Source organism: Saccopteryx leptura, chromosome 10, assembly GCF_036850995.1.
Source record: "Saccopteryx leptura isolate mSacLep1 chromosome 10, mSacLep1_pri_phased_curated, whole genome shotgun sequence".
NCBI lineage: Eukaryota > Metazoa > Chordata > Mammalia > Chiroptera > Emballonuridae > Saccopteryx > Saccopteryx leptura.
The window spans coordinates 60,503,526-60,528,078 of record NC_089512.1 but is presented as its reverse complement, the minus strand read 5'-3'; the positions used below and the strand labels follow the sequence as shown (position 1 = coordinate 60,528,078).

Below are 24,553 nucleotides of genomic sequence, written 5' to 3'. Positions count from 1 at the left end.
GACAGAGAGGAAGGAGGGGGGGAGGGGTGGAGAAGCAAATGGGCGCTTCTCCTGTGTGCCCTGGCCGGGAATCGAACCCAGGACTCCTGCATGGCAGGCTGATGCTATACCACTGAGCCAACTGGCCAGAGCCTTGTGTGTGTCTTTTGATCTGAAGTTAGTCTCTTGTAGGCAGCAGATACATAGGTCTTATTTATTTATTTTTAAATCCATTTAGCCACTGTAAGTCTGTTGATTGGAGCATTTAGTCCATTTACATTGAAAGAGTTCTTTTATAGGTATATAGTTTTTGCAATTTTATTCATTGTTTTGTAGTTCTTTTCTGTTCCTTTCTTTTTCTCTTGCTTTCTTCTCTTGTACATTGATGACTTTATTTAATAATCTGCATCTTTTTCCCTTTATTTTTGGTATATCTATTATAGGATTTTGGTTTGTGGTTACCACAAGATTCATATATAACCAGCTATTTTTATGGCGTCTATTTTCAGTTGATAGTCACTTAAGACAAACATGTCCTAAAGGTACTGTATTTTTTACTCACCTCCCACGTTTACATTTTTGGGCATCATTTTACACTGTATGTTAATTTATTTAATTAATAAATTAAAATCTTTAAATTTATTATTGCAGTTACACATGGCCTTATTACAATTGCCTTTAAATTTAATAGTAGCTTTATAATTGGTTCATCTACTACTGTCATAAATATTTGCCTTTATCACTGAGATATTTCTCTTTATTTTCTTATTTTTAGTTTCAGCCTTTTCTTTTTTCTTAAAGAAGTTCCTTTAACATTTCTTGTAGTGCAGGTTTAGTGGTGATGAGTTGGTTCCTTTAGCTTTTGCTTGTCTGGGAAACTATTTTTCCTTCAATTCTGAAAGAACACCTTTCTGGGAAGAGTATGCTTGGTTTTAGGTTTTCTTCTTTTCATTAGTTTGAATATATTGTGTGATTCCCTTCTGTTCTGAAAAGTTTTTGCTGGAAAATTAGCTGATAGTCTTATGGGTTTTCCCTATGTGTAACAAAATGATTTCTCTTGCTGCTTTTAATATTCTGCCTTTATCTTTACCTTTAGGTATTTTAATTATTATGTGTCTTTGTGTGGTTCTCTTTGGGTTTATCACATATGGGACTCTCTGTGTTTCTTGTACTTGGATGTCTGTCCCCTTCACCAGGTTAGGGAAGTTTCCAAACATTTTTTTTTCAAATAGGTTCTCTGTCCTTTTCTCTCTTCTCCTTCAGGGACCATTATGATACAAACATTGATATGCTTAATGTTGTCTCAAGGTTTCTTAAACTATTCTCATTTCTTTTAATTTTATTCTTCTTATCCCTATTCTGTGATTCTTACTACCTGTTTTTTAGGTTGTTGATTGGGCCTTCTGTATTATCTAATGTTCAGTTGATTTCCTCTAATATATTTTTTATTGTAGTTATTGTATTTGCCAGTTCTGATAACCAAAAAATAACCATTTTTGGTTATTTTTTATATTTCTTGTCCCTTTCTTGATGGTCTGCTAAGTTCATCTATTATTCTTCTGAGTTTGTTAAGCATCTTTATAACCATTGTTTTGAATTTGTTATCTGGTAGATTGCTCTCTCTTTCATTTAGTCCTTTTTCTGGGATTTTTGTTCTGTTCTTTTATTACAGTATATTCCTATGTCTCCTCAATTGGTTGTTTCTCTGTGTCTTTGTCTATGAATTAGGTGAGATAGCAGCCTCTCTCAGTCTTGAGCGAGGGGCCTTGTGCAGGAGCTTCCCCTTGGTAGAGTGAGTGTGCCAGGTGCCTTTGTCAGGCTGTCTGGATCTGTAGCTGGTATGGGTAGGGGCCATGGCAAGTCTCAATGGCAAGTGTGCTTGAGCTGGAGCTAAAGTGGCTCAGGCCAGTGGAATTTCCTGGGACAAGGTGCTCCAGAGCCTGAAGCTGTATCTGGAACAGGTGGAAGCCCCAAGGAACACCATGGGTAAGCCTCATCAGAGGCTGCCTGGGCAGGTGATATGGAAGCTGTCATTGGAGCAGGCTGTGCAGAGTCCTGAGGGTAAGCGGCACTAGCCAGGAGCTGTAGCTATAGCTGAAGCTGGCGTGGGCTGTGGGTGGGGCCAGGAGCTATGACTGGAGCAGGTGCAACTTGCAAGGAGTCCCAGGGCAAGTTGTGGAGTGGTGGAGCTGGGGTGCACTAGGATGGCCTTGGCCAGCTGGCAGAGCTCCATGATTGACCTCCTGCCTGTGCACTCAAGAAGGCAGGGGAACACAACAAATGGTGCTCTTGGGAGCCTCCAACTTTAGAGAGACACCCCCCCAAATATGGCAGATGTTATAGTTTGACAATTGATTTCCTTCCCATTTAATCTACATGACCTTTAAATGACTGCTGTTGTGCTGTGTCCAGGGCCCGTGGGTCTGCATGAGGCTGCTCAGTGCTGCACCCCTTCTTCAGGTCATTTTGTTGGGCGTGGGGTTCCCACAATACCGTGTCTCCATCTCTCCGACCAGGTACTGTGTGGTTCTCTGTTGTTTCCTGTGCAGAAGCTATTCGGCTAGCCTCAGTTTTTCTTCAGGTGGCATTGCTGTCTGTAGGTGTAGATTCAATGCATTTGTAGGAGGACGTGAGTTCAGGGTCTTGTGCCACTATTTTGACCCCTCCTGATATATTTTTACATTGCTAATGAATATATCAAAAACGGGGGTAAAGGGAGGAAAAATAAACACTCTGCTTCAGCCTCACCAAGTATTGCTTTGTAGAAGGACTTCTAGTCATATTTACAATATTCTATGAACTTGTGTGAGAAACTACGTTTGTGATCATATTTTTGTATATTTGTAAAGTTGAAGAATAATGCTATATATTCTCCAGTAAAACAGGTGTGGTTCTGTGACTTTAGTAGGTTAACTTTTATATTCCTTGCTTTATAAACTGTTTTTTGGTTTTGGCTTTGAGTTACATTACATGGTCATCAAGTTTCTTCTTTTTATCAAGGCAAAATGGAGGGTTTTATGAATCTTAAAAGCCTATAATTTACCTTGGATGTGAAGTATAAGGCTTATTCTGAATAAACTCCATGTAAAGCTGCAGAAATTGTGTAGAAAGTCTTTATGAATTGGAACTTAACATATCACTGACACATTCTGAAGTGTGTTCCTTTGCCTTCAGTGATGGATGGTCCCATTCTGCCAAGTTTAGCTGAAAGGGGTGGCTTAGAAACCCAAACATCAGCTTTGGAATCTAGAAACTTCCTGGAACTTTCATAGTTTTAAATCAGCCGGGTGGATGCAGCCTGCATCTGTGCAAGGGATGGCATGGCCCCAGCTTGCTCCACGGAAGTCTCTGGAACAGAACTGTAAACACCAGCCCTCTTTGTTGTGCGTTGGATTTTAAAAGCCCCCAGTGGTTTGGGGAGGATAAGTCCTTGCCTCAGGGCTTCTTGGTCCAATTTTTTGGGACCTGGCTGAAAACCCTGGATATTTGATAGTCTGGCTTATTTCTATGGTGTATTAGCACCCTATAAAAGTTACATGTCATTTATTTCAAGTTTAGAACCCTCTCAAACTTCAGGGGCAAACCAAACTTGAACCTTTTGCGGCTGGAATTCTGTTTACCTTTGGCCAAATCTTGCTTCCTGACTGTGAGGCTAGGAGGTGAGGTGAAAGGGGGCTTCTGAGGCCCCTTGGACATCAAATCACTTTTGCCAAACAGGGCTTTGATAGGTTAAAACATGAATAAATCTGAAACACGTAGATTAACTTCCTGTCAGAACACTCTGGGGCCTACACACAAAAGTATATTGTGCCGGGCAAAGTGCATTTTGAATGTTGCCTTCCACCAACTATGAGGCACTATCTTAGATTTTTGCCAAACACAGTTAAAATTGGGTCAAGCCACTCACCCTCCACTTCTAATAAATGTATCAAATAGTTTCTATGAAATTTATTTGACATTCCCATTGAATGAGAATCTTGGAGGAATTTGGACATTTCTGTGTTTGAAACATTGATTTCTAACCAGGGACAAAGGGAAAGAAAATGAACTTTAAGATACAATGCCCAGTTCCAGGATGGCTCGGGTTCCTGGTGCCCATTTCAGAGCACAGGCTAGCAGCAGTGCCTCGTCCCTGAATGGAGGAGAACTAACACTGCACTTCCGCGTGCCTTTCAGATAGAGGAACTGATGAACGCTCTGGAGAAGACCAGGCAGGAGCTGGACGCCACCAAGGCACGCCTGGCCTCCACTCAGCAGTCCCTGGCTGAAAAGGAGGCGCACCTGGCCAACCTCCGGATAGAGAGGAGGAAGCAGCTTGAGGAGATCCTGGAGATGAAGTGAGTACCCACTTTGGTTTCCCAGTCTTTCCTTTCTCATCTCTCTTTAGGGCTTGGGGAAGGGAAGGCTGAACAAGATGAAGAAAGAGATTGGAGAAAGAATAATCTAGCTAATACTTGACTCGTCTTTTCCGGGACAACACTTTTTATGTTTTTTTAATTAAAGCTTCCACATTCCAATTTGCACATTTTTCACATCTGTTATGCAAAAACAAACAAAAAACCCTCTGACATTAGATTGTGTATGTCTGTGTTTTGCGGATGGCGCTGGCATTTGTAGGTCTGTCACAAAGGTCTCAACTAGCGGGAGACGGAGGCCTCATTAAGCACAATGGTAATTTGAGCACTGCTCAGAGTTAAGTGGAAACTTTTCGGAGGAGGTATTTCCTAATTGTGACTATAACTTTGTTAATTATATTCTTTTCACTTGTGCACAATGCCTGGCTTGTGTTGGCTTTCATGGAGTCTCAGGGTTGGCACCTCTTTGTTTAGAAAGCAGGACTGATTTGCTGAGGTGATAAAAACAGGCTTGAAAATCCTCCTGCAAGCACTACTCGGTCCTGGGGAATGGTAGGTAAGGGGAGAGACCAGAACAATTTCTTTCCTTTGAGTTAATTAATAAAGTCCTGCCTCATGCTGGGCAGTGGTATTCCTGTGGGCCTATGAGTCACCCAACTCCATCTTGGTCTTATTTCGCTTTGAAAATGAAGTAATATTGTTATGGAAAGACATAGGAAAGAAAAGTTCTCAAAGATTGTAGAAACAATCAGTTGTTATAGATCTGTTTCTAAAGAAGCAGACAAGAAGCAACATCTCTTTATATGAGTTTTAAAATGAAATAATCAATAAGATATAATTTCAATCCAACTTCCATTCACAACAAGAAGAAAACATAATTATGGCATCTTATGCTTGTAACATAGACTTTGAAATTGGTGGCTAGGTATGGAAGAATGACCTTTTCCTGACCCCATGAGTCCTACACATGGTTAGCATTAAACCCAGAGAGCTTAGATCATGGAAAATATGGAATGAAATATTTTGAAGGATTTAATAATGAGGACAAAACTTTTATTCCTAGTCTACTACCTCAGTTTCTCTAAGACCAAAGAACAAGTAGTTTTTCTTTCACATATAAACTCAGATTTTTCCTAATAAAAGATGGTATAAAAAAGCCAGATATTTTTATCCTCAGTTTAGAGGTGGGGGACCTGAGACTCAGAAAGATTTCAAGTAATTCTGTTTGAGGCCATCTGGCCAGGATTAAACCCCAAATCTTCTACCTCAGCTCTCTTTCTCCTACCTCATTTTCTTATGAAGCTCGCGCGAAGGCCACCCAGCTCAGAACTTCTGTAGTTTGAGTCAACGAGGTAATCATACTGCCTAGAATAGTGCTTGGTGTTTGGGAGGGGCTCAGTCATTGTTTGTTGAATAAGTGAGTCAATTGAGTATGGAGACTGGAATTTATGTAACTAAGAAACAAAGTGTTTCAAGCATTTTTGACATTATCACCTTGATCAATAATCTATTTACAATACTGGTATGTACATTGATTTCATCAACTTTTCTTCTTTTCCACTCACCTGTTCCACTCCTGCCTCCTTGTGTGTTATAATGCCATGTTCAAGTCTGGTTTCTCTCATTGTTCTCCAGCTGTTCCCAAGCTAATTCTCTATCCCCTAGAATGATTTATTATGCCATTTTAAGGAAATTTTTATTCCTCTCTTTTTATAAAAAGAGCACATTCTTTTAATGTTTTGAGAGAAAAATTAATGGTAAAGCATGCTGGTTTGGGAGTCATCAGACCTGGGTTGAAAGCCTGTTGCTTCTACTTGGTGGCTAGGTGACTTGAGGGAAATGACCTTGCCATCACGGACCCTGCAGTGTCCTCCTGTGATGACTCTCCCTGAGGTGGTTCTGGGGCGAGGAACTCGGAGGAGGGCTTGGCACATGGAAAATAATGTATGTGCGTAAATGGCACTATCAGCCAATGAAAATATGTCATTTGTTTAGTATACTTTGTGAAGAGTGTCATTTATCTAGAATTTGGATTTATTTTTCTAAAACATATAAACCTTTTCCATGTGTATGTTTTCCCACTTAATTTCATGATTTCAGATAGCACCTAACTAAGACCTCCTTTGGTGAATTGCCACATTATTGCTGAAGTGCTTAATCTGCCACCACTACAAAATAAATACAGAATTCCTCTGTGAATTCCTTTGGTAAAAGTAACAAAGCCCCACTTCATTAAGCCCAATATGGACCCCATTCACTATTTAACTGGCCCAGAAGCCCCACTAATGGACTCCTTCCTGGGACTGTGGGGACATGGGTATAGGGCCACTGTATTGACTGAGAATACCAACTAGGCTTATCAGTGCCTTGGCTTATTCAAGTCATCCTACTGGCTCGATTGATCTTGATTTTAAAGCTGAGCTGACATATTGGTTACTTGACATTAGCCCAATCAATATAAGTATATGGGACAGTCAGATGGGTATATCATTGTCAGTACTTACTGTCACTCTGCACCAGGCATTGTTGATTTTCTCTCAACTGGCAGGCAACATGCAAGCAACTTTCAGCCAGGTCTACCCAGTTTCCAATCCTGGTGGAAAGAGAGAGGCTGTGCGATATTAGAGGAAAGAGGGATGGGCCTGTAAGTCCAGAGTTAGAAGATGTGATCTCAACAACAGGAGAGCACTGTCTGGTAGCATCTGTTTTCTCTTCAGTAACATGGAGGTGATAATACTTGCTACTTGCCCTGCCTACTCTATAGACTTGTTGTAGGGAAATTTGAAAAAAGTAATAAACTGAAATTTATATAAATCAGCATATATGAAAGTGCCCTGAAACATAAAGGGGGCTTTTGAAATGAAAGGTGGTGTCTGTTAAATTCATTACAACATCAAATGGCACAGTTTTTGAATGGGAAAGCAGCTGGGTCCAGCATCCTAGTCTTCATAAGCCAGACTCTCATTCACATAGTTACTAATAAGGAATTCACCAGGTTCTGGTGAACACCATTCACATTGGTCATCATGGGTTCCTAAGGTGATGGTTCATGTTCCATGACTCTTGCAAGTAGCTCATTCACCCTTGTATGGAACTAAATGGCTTTCTGTGTGTGTAATCTTCCCATTTGTCTTGGTTTTTGTTCCAGAGATACACAGAATTTATCTGAACCCCACCCAGAGGACAGAAAGCCTTTTAGATATTTGTTGGAGTGATAGTGTCTATAAAAAAAAGAAATATGAAGAAGGAAAGTTAAGATAGACACAGATGGCATTTTGTTGTCTACTTTTACAAACACTTTTTGCTTTTAAACAAAATTAGATTGTACTTTTATGTTTTGTAAACCCTGCTTCTTTTGTTTAACTGAATGGGGGTATCCTCCATGTCACAAGCATAGTATTGTATTATTTGTAATTACTCAATCCATTGTCATATAGGTTCACTCCTTTATTGGACATTTATCTTGGTTGCCAGTGTTTTGCTAATAATGTTCAAAAATGAACATTTTGATAGTGTCCTGCTTGTAATTTTGTTAGCTTTTTTTCAATAATTAGAAATTGCTATGCAGTTACAAGAAACAGTAGAGAAAGGTCTCTTGTACGCATCACTGGTTTCCCTCAATAGTAACCTCCTGCATAGCCATAGCACAATAGCACACCAGGTCCAACAGTTCATCAACTTTAATTCAGATTTACCCAGTTTCACATGCACTCATTATGTGTGAGTGGGTGTGTATGTACTTGGCCATATTCATTTCAACACATGTATAGGTTTGTATATAACTCCCATCACAGTCAAGATACAACACTGCTCTATCATTACAAAGATTCCTCTTTAAGCCTTTTGATAGCTAAACCCACAACCATCTGTTTCATTTTTAACCAGAGTTTTGTTTTGTGCCATACATATCATTTTTATGCCATACTAGTCTACATTTTCCCCTGTCATTCTTCTTTGTCAGGGCAGGGAATTATCTTCTTAGTTTAAATTTAGACTGAATTTAAAGTGAGAAAATATTACTTAATTCCTCTAATTTAAAGGTTTTTCATGAGTTAGTTTTATTTTATTTACAGTGAAATTTCTTTTTAATATTGGCTATCTACAACTTGTAATGTGGTAGGCATTGAATCAATGTTTGAGGAATAAAAGAACAAATTAGTTCAAAAACTCATAAATATTTATTGAGCTCCTACCATGTGGCAGATACTATTCTAGGTGAACAAACAGAAAAATACCTGACCTTATTCGGTTTGCATTTTAGTAAAATGAATGAAGGAAATGCATGGACAAATAAGTAAGAAAAGAAATTAATAGATGAATAAAAAGCTTCTTGTGTAACCAAAGAAGTTTGGAATCCCATCTAGAAAGCTGTTTCCAAAGGTAAGGATTCTCATGGTTATTTGGGGTAAAGAGGGACATAGAAAATGCAATGTACCCTTTATAATCTGAAGAACTTTTTCCAAACTGAAAACAAAGGAGATCCTTTGTCTGTATTTCATGTAGGATTATTTCCCCACCTTTTTCTTCAAATTGATCTTTATTGGTTGGTATTCTAACTGCCAGTCATTATTCCCATACGGGAAGAAACTAAACGTTCCTAACCATATATTTTCATTGAAGGACATGATATTTGCTTTCCCTCATATATATGATTATTCTTTTACTTAAAAAAGTATCTAAACCTCTTGCTAAAACATTTCATAACGGTTCATCTTAGTTACATTTGTTCCTATTTAAAAAGGATTTTATTAAAATAATATTAAGAACATCATTCTGTATGTTTGGTTTTATTGATGCTGATTGATAAGCTTACATTCCAGTGACCAAAGCTCAATTATTTAATTTCTGGCAGGTGAATTTGATATCTGTGGCTAAAAGGAACTGAAGACCTTGAGATACAATACATAAAAATCTGTGTTCCTTTGTTCGGACAATTTAAGCCTGTATTGTAATTTAATAGGCAGACAGGCAGGCTAACTGGTATGTTCCATTTAGTATTAAATAGTGAATGAATAAGAATTTTGAGAGATGGTTAATAGTTACATAATTCAAAGTGTGTATTTTAGATTTTTTTGGCGGTTTCTTGTGTTTATGTTATGTAAAGATTTTCAGGGGACCTCTACATTTAAAACTTATTTGATGATGTTGTGAGATTTATCTGAATTTACTTAGTATTGTTGCATTTTAGATATCTTCTCCAGATAGCCTCAAAAGCCTTTATATACACAAGCTATTTTAAGAAGTTTATAGTGAGGTAAGGCAGCAACTTATTCCAAAACATCATCCTGTTGGCCTCTTTGATCTAGGATCTTTCTGAGAGACCCACTCATTAGGTAAGTGCCCTTCAAAGGAGAGGCAGGGTGCAGAAAATGATATAATCGATTTATTCTTTACTTTATGCCAACATGAGAAAAGACAAATCATATTTCTTTAGGGAGGAATTCTAAGTGCTTGGCAATTTAGATAGAATAAATGGAGCCTGGGAGAGGAGTTTTGAAGGCAACCATTACTTAAAATTGATAAACTCAGTTGCTAAAGGGATATACTGTAGCAACTTGCAGAGATGTTATAGGGACGGAATGAAATTATACATATATGGGAAATTTATTTTTAAGTAATAAAACTATATATACTTGCATTATATGTTAATGTATGTTAGGTAAACCCAGTACAGTTAGCATACACTGGTTCTGTCTTCAAATTCCAGTTGGCCTTATGCTTTCAACAATTTTATTGTTACTTTTTTGGGTACAAGGAAGTTTTTTCTCTAACCAATGGTTTGTTTAGAAAAACTTCAACTTTTTTTTTTGGTATTTTTCCTAAGTGAGAAACCGGGAGGTAGGGGGGCAGGCAGACAGACTGCCACATGCGCCTGACCAGGATCCACGTGGCATGCCCACCAGGGGGCGATGCTCTGACTATCTGGGGTGTTGCTCTGCTACAATCTGAGCCATTCTAGCGCCTGAGGTGGATGCCATGGAGCCATCCTCAGCACCCAGGCAAACTTTGCTCCCATGGAGCCTTGGCTGCGGGAGGGGAAGAGAGAGATAGAGAGAAAGGAGAGGGGTAAGGATAGAGAAGCAGATGAGTGCTTCTCCTGTGTGCCCTGGTCAGGAATCGAACATGGGACTTCCACATGCCAGGCCAACGCTGTACCGCTGAGCCAATGGGCCAGGGCTGAAAAACTTCAACATTTTAAATTAAAAAAAATTAAATGTTATGGCAGTGTGTTCTGGAATGCCCCAGTCTGTCTGTCTGTCACTGTGTACCACTTGCTCAGTTCAGAAAGTAAACTGAATAAAAGCTCTGATGAGCTTGTTGCAGCGTTCTAAGTCAGCTGTGGTGCTGGAGGGCAGGTGCAGAGGGAAAGGGAAGGGACATCATGGAGAACTGCTCATTCAACATCGGCTGTGGTTTGAGCTGCAGGCAGTCACATAAACGCAGTTACTTCTGATTTTTGTTTCTCTTGTAACCCTAAAGTTGGTGGCTTAGAGCCTTTAGTAGGAGAGAAAAGACTTACTATACACAAAGCTTTTAATGGGTAAGTAAAACTTGATTACAAAACACATACACACACACACACACAAAACTTTTGGAATAGTAGAGTGGTCAAATTAGCTTCAAATGCAAAGAACAGAAAACCTTCCATTCCAGAAGTTCATACAAGTAGCAGTTTAATCATCAGGAACCCAGACTCCTGTCTTGAGGCTTTGCCTTGGCTTCAACCATCCCATCCACATTCCAGGCAGTGGAAAGGAGAAAGGAACGTCTTCATCCTTTAAGTTTCACGTACATCCATTGACATCTGAATCATTTAACAGTTCATTCATTAAATAGTTGTTCAGCATCCATTACATGCAAGGATTGTTCTATGCCTTAGGCACCAATCTAAGTGAACAGAAAGGATAAAAATCTCTTTATTCCTAGAGCTTACATTCCAAGTACATGCAGGAATGAGAGTGGGGGGAGGAGCTCACTGGCCATCATTTAAGTCACAAAGTCACACTTAGTTGCAAGACAAGCCAGGAAAGGCAGCCTTTAGCTGGGTGGCTCTATGTCCAGTTAACAGTCAGGGAACCCAGTTCAATAGAAGAGAAGGGATGAAAGGGTGTTAGGTACAACTAGCAGTCTTTGCTAAAGTAAAGTATGAGAATATATGTGCTAACTGATGTGATATCTCACTGAGCACTTAAAAACAAGTTTGCAAACTACACCCCTAGAAATAGTATTGCTAACAGACATTTACTCGAATGCATGCATGTTCATTAAATATTGAATTCATTTCTGGCTAGCAGGGTTGGTAAACTGTGGGCAAGTCATGTGAGTGGACAGGTTGAGAGAGAGCTGACGAGTGAGGGGACTTAGGTATAGAGAAGGTGAAGGGGAAAGATGCTTCCATCACCTCTTAGAAGGCTGACATGTAAGGAAAGACAAGGACTTGATCTGTGCTGCCTCGGAAGATTGTGCTAGCCCTGAGGTCTAGAATGTAAGAGAGGAAGACCTTCCTTCAGGGCCTTGTAGAACTTAGTCGAAGTGGGCACCCTGTAGCCTTTGGAGGCACCTCCTGAGGTTTGTCAGCAGATCCAGTGGGGAAGAAAGTCACATGTTCTGAATGCTATAGACATTCCTGATTCTGGGGAGGAGGTGGCAGGATGACCTTCACAGTTCCATCCAGTATGGAATTCTATTCATAATTCCACTGAATAAATGATTTGAAACATGTTGGAATCTTTTTTTTCTTTCCCTCAAGGACCACTATTTGAATCAGAAACTTTTTCCCAAAGCCAAAAATGACTACTTGGTTTAGTGCACTGCCCTCTCTAATAGAACCACAATAGAATTTCGCTGTGCTTTAGAACATTGCATTTGTTTTTCACAAAACTCTTTCGACATAAAGAGTTTGTATGAGCCGAGCAGAGGCGGTACACAAATCATGACAGAGTCAGAGATTACATTTCCTGTCAGGTGGAATCCAGAGCCCTTCTCTCTCCCTGCCTTAAGGGATGTACTGTATCTGATAGAAAAGCCATTAGAGAATTAAGCTAGCCCAGGCATATATATTGTCCAGCGCCTGGAGATGTTGTTGATGGAATTAATATTACCAGTGAACATTTACTAGCTGCCAGACAGAGGCTTGGCACTTTACCCTCGTAATGTTGCTACCTCCTGCAAAGAGGGTGAGTGTTGTCACCCACTGTGTGGTTGCAGAAACTGAGCTCAGGCCCTTGAACTTAAATACAGGTCTGTTTGATGCGATAGTCCGTGGTCATAACCACTGAGTGCACTGTCTGCATGAAGAACTCAGGGTGTCATTGGAAGAACTTCAAGTCTGGGAACGGCACAACCAGTTTTGATTAAGCTGTCCAAGGGAGTGGACAGATAGCTGCTTATTCCAACTTGCCTTGGGGACCAGGACAACAGGCTGGGTAGGAGGGAGGGGCAGGGAAAAAGTTACCTGGAGGAGGCCTTTGAAGGCAGCTTCCTTATCTCAAAACAAAATAGGGGACACACTGTCTTCTGGCCAGAAACATGCACTGTATGTATAGTTTTAATAGTAAAAAATGTCAGTCAAAAGGGCCCTTGGCCTGGTGGTTTTTAATGGAAATACAAACATTTTCTGAGCTAGAGCAGTATAATCTTTCAGCTTAAATAATCATGATCAGTAGTTAAATAATCTAAATGCCTGTGAATCATAAAGCTTAAATAATTCCAAGCACCATACTTTATGTTATCTCTACCCTCACAGCAGCTCCATGGGGATAGGGAAGATCAACCATTAAAAAAGAGAAAGGGAAATGCAGGGCCTTCCAACCTCCTAACACACAGTAAGACCCAGGAGACAGTCGTGGTCCTTTCTTCTAATCCAAGAGCAACATCCTTTGAGGAATTTCGTTAAGTACTTGCTCTAATGCTATGGGGGTACTGTTAGGTTTATCCCCAGGAGACAAGGACTGGGGCAGCTACATCACACAGAGGGAAACCCAGGGGCAGACAGGATAGCCAGGGTCATACTTCGAGTCTGGAATGAGAATTCCCTGGTGCAGGAAGCAGGGCTCTCGGGACTTGAGTTCACAGCCCAAACAAGGCTCTGGATTCAGATGACCATGTTAGTGGTCTATGATCCTCTCAGCTGTGATTTTTTCACCCTGGAGTAGTGGGTTGCCCCCCTAGGCATATATGGCAATGCATGGAGACATCCTTGGTTGTCAGTACTGGAAGGGAGGTGCCATTGCCATCTGTTGGGCAGATAAAATATATTCTGCTCACTTTGTTAAAGATGGCACTGCTCACGTGAAAGCCCATCTCCCAAGTGATGATATTAGTTGCCCTTGCTTGGGATGGGCGTGATTATGTTAATATGTGTTGGGGGAGGGCTTTTGCGCCAAAAGGTTTTAAAAGGAAGAGAGATCACGTTGTTCCGAGAGAAGAGTGATTGCGTTCTAGGAGGAGGGCAGAGAGCAGGGAGGAGAGCATAGAAAGGCCACGTGGAGGAGAGGAGAAGCAGCCAAGATGATGGAGTGCTGAAGGAGAAGCCAGTTTGTGCAGAGAGAAGGAGATGGGGAACAGAGGTGAATAAGGCTGGTGAGCTAGAAACCTTAGATTCTAGGAAACTCGGATAAGTCAGTAGCTTTGTGAGCACTGAATGAGTGGATTTTGGAGCCCAGTGTGTGTTTTTACTTGCCCACCAGGTACAAGCTAGGATTAAAGCTAATGGCCCACCAGTTCTTGGCTCCATTGTTTCTTTACCAACTATCCGAATCCAATGCAAACCTGCATGGACCAGGCAGCTGTGATGGTGGCCGTGGCTATTTGCTTTACACCATCTAGGGAGAGAGGCCAGGGATGCTGCTAAACATCTTACACAGCAGAGGACAGCCTCCCAAACAACAACGAATTATCCAGTTTCAAATGCCAGTAGTGCCAGAGTTGAAAAATCATCACTAGCCTCCCTTTTTTAAGCCTTGTGTTTATTTAACTAAAGAAGAAAGAAAAGAGACTTGACTTATTTTCAGAGAGGACTTGCACAGGATGGGTTTTCCACAATCAGGATCTGGATTCTGAGGGCGTGGTGGCCTGGGAACTTCCATTTTTTTGTAGTTGACTTTGACCTCTTGACTATGGCTTACTTTCTTGGGACTGCAGACCGGCTCACCAGGTAGCTCCCCAGTGGGATTGGCACAGGTCTCAGGGTCTCAGATCAAGATTACCAGGAGACTGTGCTCCCTATAAGATCTCAGTCCTGGCTAAACTCAAAAGATCTGGTCCATTAACGCCGACTGCTTAGAACCAAAAAGCCTTTCCAGCTCCAGTATTCCATCATTCCTGACCCTGTGGCTCTCTCTGGTCCTTGGTTTGCCCAACTGTCAATGAAAGGAATGCCACCGAGACAGTCCTCAACTGGCCAGTCCTCTAGCCAGCCCTATAAGTTTTACTCTCTCTCCTCCTTTGTCTCTCCCTTCCATTTGTTCATTCCTTCACCACATCCATCTGGGAGCTCAGCTTTCCTTAGGCAACCACTTCTTGCAATGGTTTGTTAGAGAAGAAAAATGAAGACATTGCAAAGGTGGGGAAACAGATGCCAGAGCGGGGCCAGAGGCATCAATGGGAAACAGCTGTTGCCCAGATGCTAGCTGCCCACAGGAACTGTGGAGGGCAGGAGTTGAGGCAGATCACTACTTGGAGGGGGGGCAGTTCTTTGTCTTCCTGTAGTATCTTGTTTGCTTAGGCCAGTGGTTCTCAAACTTTTTGAAGTCAGGGCACATTTAAAATCCTACAAATAATTGTAGGCACACTATATACAAATTTCTGAAAAATATGTTATAATAATTTATTTATTTTTTATTCATTTTTAGAGAGGAGAGGGAGAGACAGAGAGAGGGGGGGGGGAGGAGCTGGAAGCATCAACTCCCATATGTGCCTTGACCAGGGAAGCCCAGGGTTTCGAACCGGCCACCTCAGCATTTCCAGGTCGACGCTTTATCCACTGCGCCACCACAGGTCAGGCTTATATGTTGTAATAATTAAGTCAAATATTAAAGAAAAAAATATAAAGTCAAAGCGTGCCTTTATGGTAATTAAATGAAATAAATACAATAAAATTAAATTTATTCTGACATTAAAAACATTTTTATATTGCATTTTTTGAGTTATGCTGTTTAGAATTCATAAAAAAGAGGGGTTAAAAATTTTTAAAAAGACAAAAAAGTTATCTTTTTATATATATAGATACATTCTTAGTAAGATTTAGTAAATTTGGCAGGTCCCAGCGTGAATGTGTTAAGTTTTTTCATTCTTGTTTTTATGAGAAACATGAACCTGATGTGTCCTAGCGATTTCTTCAATGTTTGGGCATATATTTGAAAGGCAAACTCTCATTTTCTCATCAATGCATTGAAGAATTTCTCTCTTTTTACTCTTAACTGTGTTGAGTGCAAAAAACCCCCACCATACATATCATCTTAACTTTACACCAAACAAAGGATAGAAGAAACTTGCCTCCAGTCTTTCTGGGGAACATGGAAGGTAGTGTAAACAATCCAGCACCACAGCTTAACAGCCTTTTGCAACCTAATCAGGCAAGTGAGGTGGCAGGTTGGGCAGACTGTCAGCTTACAGCCAATTCCCCACACCTCTGTCCCCCAATAATATACACTCCAAAAACCGTGTTGGTTTTTTGGTCCCCAACAGGCACATATTTCTCTGGAATACCATAGGGCGCACCTGGAAATCTTCTAGGGCGCACCTGTACCCTCTGGCGCACACTTTGAGAACCACTGGCTTAGGCACAATACAGTCCAGATATGATCAGGGGCACCTTAGCCCTGAGAACAGAAAGGGTAAACATCAAGATCTACATCCTCATTGGTAGGGGACATCCTAGAATTCTCTGAGTCAGTCAGACTTACAGTCAGAGGATGAAGCATAACACATACGTGGGGAAGGATCTGAATGCTCTTAGTTTTTGGAGAAAATTTAATAAAAGTTTGTAGAAAGAGTGAATGAGTTCTTATGAAAATTGTACTCTATCTCCTGCTAGCTGCCTCTTCTTCCCCCCTTCCCTGTTCTCTCCCATCTTCTTCTTTTTCACCCCGTCTCCTCTTGGTCTCCTCTCTTCTTCCTGTCCTACTCTGCCTCACCTTCTTCTGTACTCTCCTCCCTTTCCTCCACCTTTCCTATCCATGACCTGGGGCATTCAAAACACTTTCTGTATGTTCTCAATAGACTGGTAGTCTTGCTAGATTCCTGGGAAGGCGTGTGTGTTTGTGCGTGTGTGTGTGTGTGTGCATGCTCATGTGTTTGCGGGCAGAGGAGGGCTGCTCTGGCAGGCCTGCCTGAGAATGAGGTGTTGAAGGGGAGACCACGCAGTTCCCCAGCAGCAAAGCCACTGAGAACTATAATCCAAAGCCAAGCTGCCAGTCAAGTATGGCCAAAGTCTTTTGTTTTCCAGTCACGTAACTTGGGAACCAACCAATGGTGAAAATTGAAATGCTGTGTTGGCCTTGATCTTCGGGTTAAGCCAACATCCCTGGTATCTGAATTTGAACCTGCAGGAGTCTGTGGGCAGCCCCAAGAGCCTGGTGTTCCTCGCTAGGGCTGCTGCCAGGAGGAGCTGTGCAGGGTGCCCGCGGCAGTGCCAGCTGCAGTTATGAGAGAAGTGCAGTTGCTGTCTTTTCTGTTCGGTTTTGAGAGGGGAGTTTGTGTGTTTGCTCATGCTCCTCAAGCTCGGAGCTTCTTTCCCCTCTTGGCTCTGTCGCAAAGTTTTCTTGGAAAACTTTCCCTTTAATGCATTTCTAAGACTCCTGTCAGCTGAGGCTTTACTCTAAGGCAGGGTGGGATTGGGCAGGCCCGGGGGTTATTCTCCACTCTCCTCTCCCCCTGCCATTCCCTGGGAGGGGCACTGTGTCCTGGAGGCTGCCCCCCTGCTGCATTCCTGGGGTTCCCTTGCTGGCTGACTCCTGGCTGGGTCCAGAGCCAATAGGAGGCCCTGCAGAGATGGGGGCTGGGATGAGAAAAAGGTTAGAGGATTTCCTCCCTGTTCCCTTCTTGCTTTGGGGCGGGAGGGATTTCTCTCCATGATCATAGCTCCTTTGCTGCAGTGCCCCATCCATGGCACCCACTGGCACTGACATTCATTCATGTTCCCTTTTGTCCATTGGGCCTGAGCTCTAGTAGCAAATGCCCACTGTGGCCACTTTCAAGGTGCCTCAACGTGTCTTAATTGTTTCATTAACCCTGCCCGGCATGCCTTCTGCAGCCCCCACACTGAAACCTCCCCACTGGATGCCTCTGCGCTGGACTCTGTCTCCTGCCGGACAGAACAGTGAGGGAGGCCATGCTGCCATGGTCACATGTCTGACATTTAATAGGATTATTTAGAAAGTGTTGTTAGAAAATGTTTACATTTCCCATATTAAGTAATTCTGGAAAAATAAGCAGATTGCTTGATGCTAAACTCAAAACACTAAAACAAAACTGCCATCCTGTGGTTTCTAAAAGCAGTTGGCTTCCAAATGACCCTTCAACGTGAATGACCGACCCCAGAAAGCTATGCAGCCAACGTTCCTAGAGACAGCCTCAGTCTCTGGATGAAGATTAGTGAAGACAGCCCCTTGCTCTTGCAGCATACAAGGAAAAAAATCCCTCCCTATCCTCAGGCTTGGGGAAGCTGGTTTGACTGCACAAAGAAGAGGTGCTTGCAATGGAAGGAAAGAGCATTTTCAGGGCCCTGGGTAGGGTACCAGGAAGCTGCCTCCAGGCTGTGGAGCAGCCTTTCAGCTAAGCTCAGAGCCTTTGGGGTTTCCATAAAGCTAAAGGCATTGCAGCTTTGAGTAGCAGCTGCCCTAATGCAGCACTCTAGACTAAGGTATAAGCTAAGCCCTCCTTATTTGTTCAGTCCTTAACTCATTCACTCATAAAATAAATCATTCTGTGAAGTTAAAGCCATTTATTCAGACAAAAGAGTATCCGATCAAAGGATTAGAAATCTGAATTCAGAACTACAGCTGGGACAGCGCACACAGGAGGAAAGGCTTAAGGAGCAAGAGAGCATCCTGAAGGGAGTAGCAGGGTGCCCTGGGTGTATGGCTAGGAGCCAGGATGTGCAGGTGAGTGGAAGTTCATTAGGTAAAGACGTGGATCTGGTGAGTGGGGTCAGGTGGGGACAATATTTCAGGAGGAGGGAACTGCCTGTGCAAAGACCCTGTGGCAGAAGGGAATAACATGCCTTCCATTAGCTCACAGGAGGCCCGTTTATCTGGACTACAGAGGCCAAAGGGATTGTTTGAGGCTGGAGGGTTGGCCACACCACCAGGACCTTGAGGTTCATGGTCAATTTGTTGATATTTATTCTAAGAAGGGCGGGAACTCACTGAAAGGCAATGACATCATGGAATTATGATATGAAATAATGAAAAGCTATTACAGTGTCTATTCTATGTGTGAGAAACTTTTAAAGTGCTTTGTAAACATCAACTTAGTGAATCTTCATAATCCTCAAAGTATTGTTATCATTCCCATTTTACATTTGAGGAAACAGGTGAAAAACGAGATTATTGGACCAAGGTCACATAGCAAAGGTGGGATTTGGATCTTTCTGGATTATCCCGTAGTCTGGCCACACGTGTGACACTATACCATACTGCCTCTGGTGTTTGTGCAGAGCATAGATTTGGATGTAGGCATACTAGTAAGTAAGGAAGCTGCTCCTAACCATGGGTAGAACTCATCTTTCACAGTGGAGATGGAAAGAAGTAGAAGATTTCAAGAGACCTGCGGGAAGCTGAATTTACGGGATGGGGCTCGACTGGCCATGGGAGTGGTGGAGATGAGTGGAAGGTCCTTCTTGCCAGCTCCGTGTTTTGCTCTCTTGAGCACTTTCATTCCTCCATGTGCGGGGGCTTGAGGAAATGGTTGTGGCAGCTATTGCTCTAGACTGGGGGTTCTCGACAGTACTGCCACTAACACTGGGATGGATAATTCTTTGTTGTGGGTACTCTCCTGTATTTACCATCATCCCTGGCCTTTACCTACTAGATTCCCATAGCAATACCCTCCTCCAGTTGTAACCATCAAAAATGTCTCCAGATATTGCCAGACATCCTCTAGGAAGCAAAATCACCCTTGATTATAAAAGACTTGTCTAGAGCTAGCCTGCATATGCTTATCATTTCTCGCCTTGGACCAGCAACCCAGCTCCTTCCTGGAGTGCTGTGAGGTCTTAGGCCAGTGTGTTTGTGGCACTAGTAGAGTTTTATCACTGGCACATACCTAGCTAGCACTTAGGCCTTCTCCAGTCTGGAGGCAGGCAACCCATACCCAGGTTGATCAACAAGCTTAGAAAGAAGCCTCTTTCATATTCAACAGTGTCCTCTATGTAACAGTCTTTAGTGGGTAGCATAGACACTTAAGTTTATACAACTGATTTCAACATGAACTTTTTGTAGTCTACTCTTATTGTTTGAACATTTCCTGTACCCCATGTTTCTGGAGAAAACTGTTTCCTAAATAGCTCCACAGCTTTTCTATGCAGACTTTAATTTTTTTTTTTTAAGCAAGAGACAGAGAGAGGGACAGATAGGGACAGACAGGAAGGGAGAGAGGTGAGAAGCATCAGTTCCTCATTGTGGCACCTTAATTGTTCATTGATTGCTTTCTCATCTGTGCCTTGACCCGGGGTGGAGGGGGGGCCTGCAGCTGAGCCAGTGACCCCTTGCTCTAGCCAGTGATCTTGGACTTCAAGCCAGTGACCTTTTGGCTCAAGCCAGCAACTATGGGATCATATCTATGGTCCCATGCTCAAGCCAGTGAACCCATGCCAAAGCTGGTGAGCCTGTGCTCAAGCCGGATGAGCCTGCGCTCAAGCCTATGACCTCAGGGCTTCAAATCTGGGTCTTCTGTGTCCCAGGCCAACACTCTATCCACTGTGCCACTGCCTGGTCAGGCTAGAATGTCTTTCAATGAAGAATGTATTAAAGTTAGATAAGATTAACATTTGGAAAAGTGAATTTATCAAATGCCTATATTCAGAAGAGAAGAAATTATTAAAAATTTTGGTTAATTGAAAATTCCCTACTGAGTCATATATTTTTTTTAAATAAAGTACCTTGAGTTGCCTGCCCTTTAATGTGGGATCCATGTAGGAATCTGGGGAGAAACACACAAGTACTCAAATCAGATCCACTGTAAGTCTGGTGGTAATGAGTAGTGGTTCTCTTTCTTCGAAAGTGTGGGATGCCTCTATAGAATAGAGAGGAGTATTCCTGTGGGGATCGTCTCTTTTCTAATTGGTACCCTAATGGGCTTGTGTAAATTACAGTTTTAAACTTTTTAAATTATATATAAAATTAAAATGAACCCCCACATAACCTTCACCCAACTTCAGTAATTATTCAATTCATTGCCAACCCTATTTCCCTTCTATCCAGCTCTTCCTACTCCTATCCCTGGGGGCTTTGAAGTAAATCTGAAATATGATATCATTTCATTCAGAAATATTTCAATATAAACATTTTTTTTCTTCTTTTCCAAGTGAGAGGAGGGGAGATAAAAAGGCTGACTCTCGTATGTGCCTCAACCAGGCTCCACCCGGCAGCCCTTGTCTGGGGCCGATGCTCTGGCCATCTGGGGCCATGTTCTCAACCTAGCTATTTTTAGTGTGTGAGGTGGGGGCCCCATGGAGCCATTCTCAGCTCCTGGGGCCAATGAGCTCAAACCAATTGAACCATGGCTACGGGAAGGGAAGAGAGGGAGAGAAGGGGGAGGGTAAGGGTTGAAGAAGCAGATGGTTGCTTCCCCTGTGTGCCCTGACCAGGAATCAAACCCAGGACATCCACACGCCAGGCCAACACTCTACTACTCAGGCAACTAGCCAGAGCTTGTAAACATTTTGACACAAAATTACAAACACTTTAAGGTGAAGGAAAATTCTACTAAAGACCTTTCCCTACAAAGTTGAATCTCCCTGGGAGAGGCTTAGATATTCATTTTTTAAAAAATCTTGTAATAAAACAGCAAAATGGAGCACTTACTGGTATTATACAAGGAAATCAGAAGGATTAACACCACTAGACACATTCCTTAATTGACTTTCAGCTTTGTTTTCCCTTACTTACACTTAAGACTCAGTGTTCCCAGGACTGACGTAATTACAGCTTGGGTAGAGTTTCATTATCTCTTAGTGATCATTGACATTTCTACACAAAACTGGAAGGGAGGGCCTTTTCTTTTGTTTTCTTTTTATGTATTTTTCTGAAGTGGGAAGTGGGAAGGCAGAGATACAGACTCCCACATGCACCCGACCAGGATCCACCTGGCATGCCCACTAGCGGGCGATGCTCTGCCCATCTAGGGTGTTGCTTCATTGCAACCAGAGCCATTCTAGTGCCTGAGGCGGAGGCCACAGAGCCATCCTCAGTGCCCGGGCCAACTTTGCTCCAATGGAGCCTTGGCTGCAGGAGGGGAAGAGAGATAGAGAAAGAAAGGAGAGGGGGAGAGGTAGAGAAGCAGATGGGATGGGTGCTTCTCCTGTGTGCCCTGACCGGGAATCAAACCTGGGACTTCCACACACCAGGCTGATGCTCTACCAGTGAACCAACCAGCCAGGGCCTGGGAGGACATTTTCTTGATTGGTCTCTTTTCTACTTCCTGACTGAGTGGTAACTCTTCAGGATTTAGAAGAAATAAAACAAACAGCTTTTAGCCTAACTGGGCAGTGGTGCAGTGGATAGAGCGTTGGACTGGGATGCAGAGAACCCAGGTTCGAGACCCTGAGGTTGCCAGCTTGAGCAAGGGCTCATCTGGTTTGAGCAAAAGCTCACCAGCTTGAGCCCAAGGTCGCTGGCTCAAGCAAGGGGTTACTTGGTCTGCTGAAGGCCCGCGGTCAAGGCATGCATGAGAAGGCAATCAATGAACAACTAAGGTGTTGCAATGTGCAACAAAAACTAATGATTGATGCTTCTCATCTCTCCGTTCCTGTCTGTCTGTCCATCCCTGTCTATCCCTCTCTCTGACTCTCTCTCTCTGTCTCTGTAAAAAACAAACAAACAAAAAAACAAACAAACAGCTTTTAAAATGTGAACATGAACTGGTGATCTGGTCACATCTTCTATACCTAAGCGTTTAGGAGATTGATTAATGGTAACTTTTTTGCATAGGATGAAACTGAGATTAAGCTCTCTTTGCTTTGTGATTAGACTCCTGAATATCTGTGAAGCCTGAACATACCCACTCAGCTGCTTGTACTATTTTTGTTAATGGCCACATCTGCTGTCCCGAGAAACCCCCATTTTATTGGGAAAATTAATTTATTCAGGGTTGTGAACATTTTCTTATTAATTAATTCAACCATTGTTTATTGAGCGATAACTAGAGATATCCATTGTAGATGCTGATAGAGGGGTGGTTCAGACACAGTCCCTGCTTTCCAAAAACATTCTAGTATTGATGTTGTGATTATCCATTGTACATCCAACCTTGAGATTTGGGGGAGCAGTGGGATGCTTTTCATATCCAAATATTTTCTGTGCTTTCTTCCCCTCAACTAGGTAACCATGGGAATTAGTTGAGTCGAACAAGATTATTGCCTTGGGCTTGAGTTTCAAATCTTGTTATTCTAGAGAAGAATGACTCAAGAAGGAATGATAGCTGGGCCAGGAAGGTGGGCAGTACCTTCAGTATAAGGTGGAGAGAGAAGATATCTCAGAAAGGTTGGGAAATATGAAGGCTAGAGTCCCACACCAAAACAGACTTTATATTTCAGTTGATGGTTGGCCTTGAGCCAAGCAAGACTGAGTGGTGACAGTTAAGTGTCATTATGGAAACAGCTTTTCATATCGTCTCGCATTTGGTGTTGTTCCCTATCTCCTTGACACTATCCCTAGGAAGAGGTCTTTATCCTCTGCCTGGCACTGAGGGTGATGAGAAGTGTATTAGCACAAGGGTCAAGCAATTGGACTTTGAGGGATCAGGTGACTTGGGTTTGAATCCCAGTCTTACCACTACTCTACTTGTACTGTGACCTTGACCACATGTGTAGATGACATTACCTTCCCTGTGGGTATCCTCTGAAAATAAAATGAGTTTATCTACATATATAAAACACTTAGCCCAATTCTGCTACTCAGTAAATCTACTCATCAGCATTCCGGGGGATCTCACTCTTGTTTTCAGAGAACCCTCTCTTAAAATGTTTGCCTTTTGTTATACCATGATACCTTTCTTTATTATTTTACCCTCTCATTCTTTGGTTCTCTTACATTTTGCTTTTTGAGGCCCCTTAAGCATTTATTCCTTTTTTTATAATGCTTGGCTATTTGAGACTACTCTCCTGTACTGGCTTCTTTCCAGTACCCTCCAAACTGCAAAAATCTTCTCATCTTCTCGTCTTCATTTGAAAGTACCCACTTCTTTCTTCTCTTCTTGTGACAGGTTTAGAGGACTCTCACTATTCTAACCCATCTCCTTTGTATATTGTAGGCATTTTATTTCTGTACAAGTAATCACTGGGCATTTCTATGGGCAGGGCACTGAATATGCCCTGGTCACATGATTCCTGCCAAGTGGAGTTTAGATACTGAGGAAGAAAATGGGGTAGAGTTTGGTAAAGGATGTCCTGTGGGTATTTGGACATCTGATCCAGAATGGAAGAAAGCGTGGGGGTTGAGGGAAGTTTGCAGGAGGAAGAGAAAGCCCATGTGAGACCTAAGGGGTGAGTGGGCCAAGTACAGAAGGGAGAAAGGAAGGGTGCTTCATATGGAACTCACAATCAAATATAATATTCACATGGCCAATAAAAAAATTCAGTGATTAAACAAATTGGGTCCTATGAAAAGGCCAAAACAGCTTTGGAAGATTCTGCTGAAAATGGCCATTTATTTGGGACAGGGGTTCAAAAATGTCATTCCCATAATTATGCGATAATTGCACATCTTCTACCACAACATTCATGGGTCCCAACTTTCTTTGCCTGAAAACAAATAATCTTCCTCCAAGCAGGGCTAGAACCCTCTTTCTCCATTCTCACATTCTTCTTTACGTGCGGCCATTGAAAGTCATTTTACGTCGGCCTAGCGTGCGGAGGACCCGGGTTCGATTCCCGGCCAGGGCACATAGGAGAAGCGCCCATTTGCTTCTCCACCCCTCCGCCACGCTTTCCTCTCTGTCTCTCTCTTCCCCTCCCGCAGCCGAGGCTCCATTGGAGCAAAGATGGCCCGGGCGCTGGG

At 42.4% G+C, this 24,553-nt stretch overlaps 1 protein-coding gene across 3 annotated transcripts in view; it reads left to right on the top strand.

Annotated features, from left to right (window-relative positions):
* ERC2 (ELKS/RAB6-interacting/CAST family member 2) overlaps nucleotides 1–24,553 on the top strand; it is a 1,061,162-nt gene that overhangs the window by 675,018 nt on the left and 361,591 nt on the right. For all 3 annotated transcript variants that reach the window (XM_066351701.1, XM_066351699.1, XM_066351702.1), the window contains one exon: nucleotides 4,156–4,316. In XM_066351701.1, coding sequence (XP_066207798.1) covers nucleotides 4,156–4,316 — 161 coding nt within the window. The remainder of the gene's footprint in view (nucleotides 1–4,155; nucleotides 4,317–24,553) is intronic.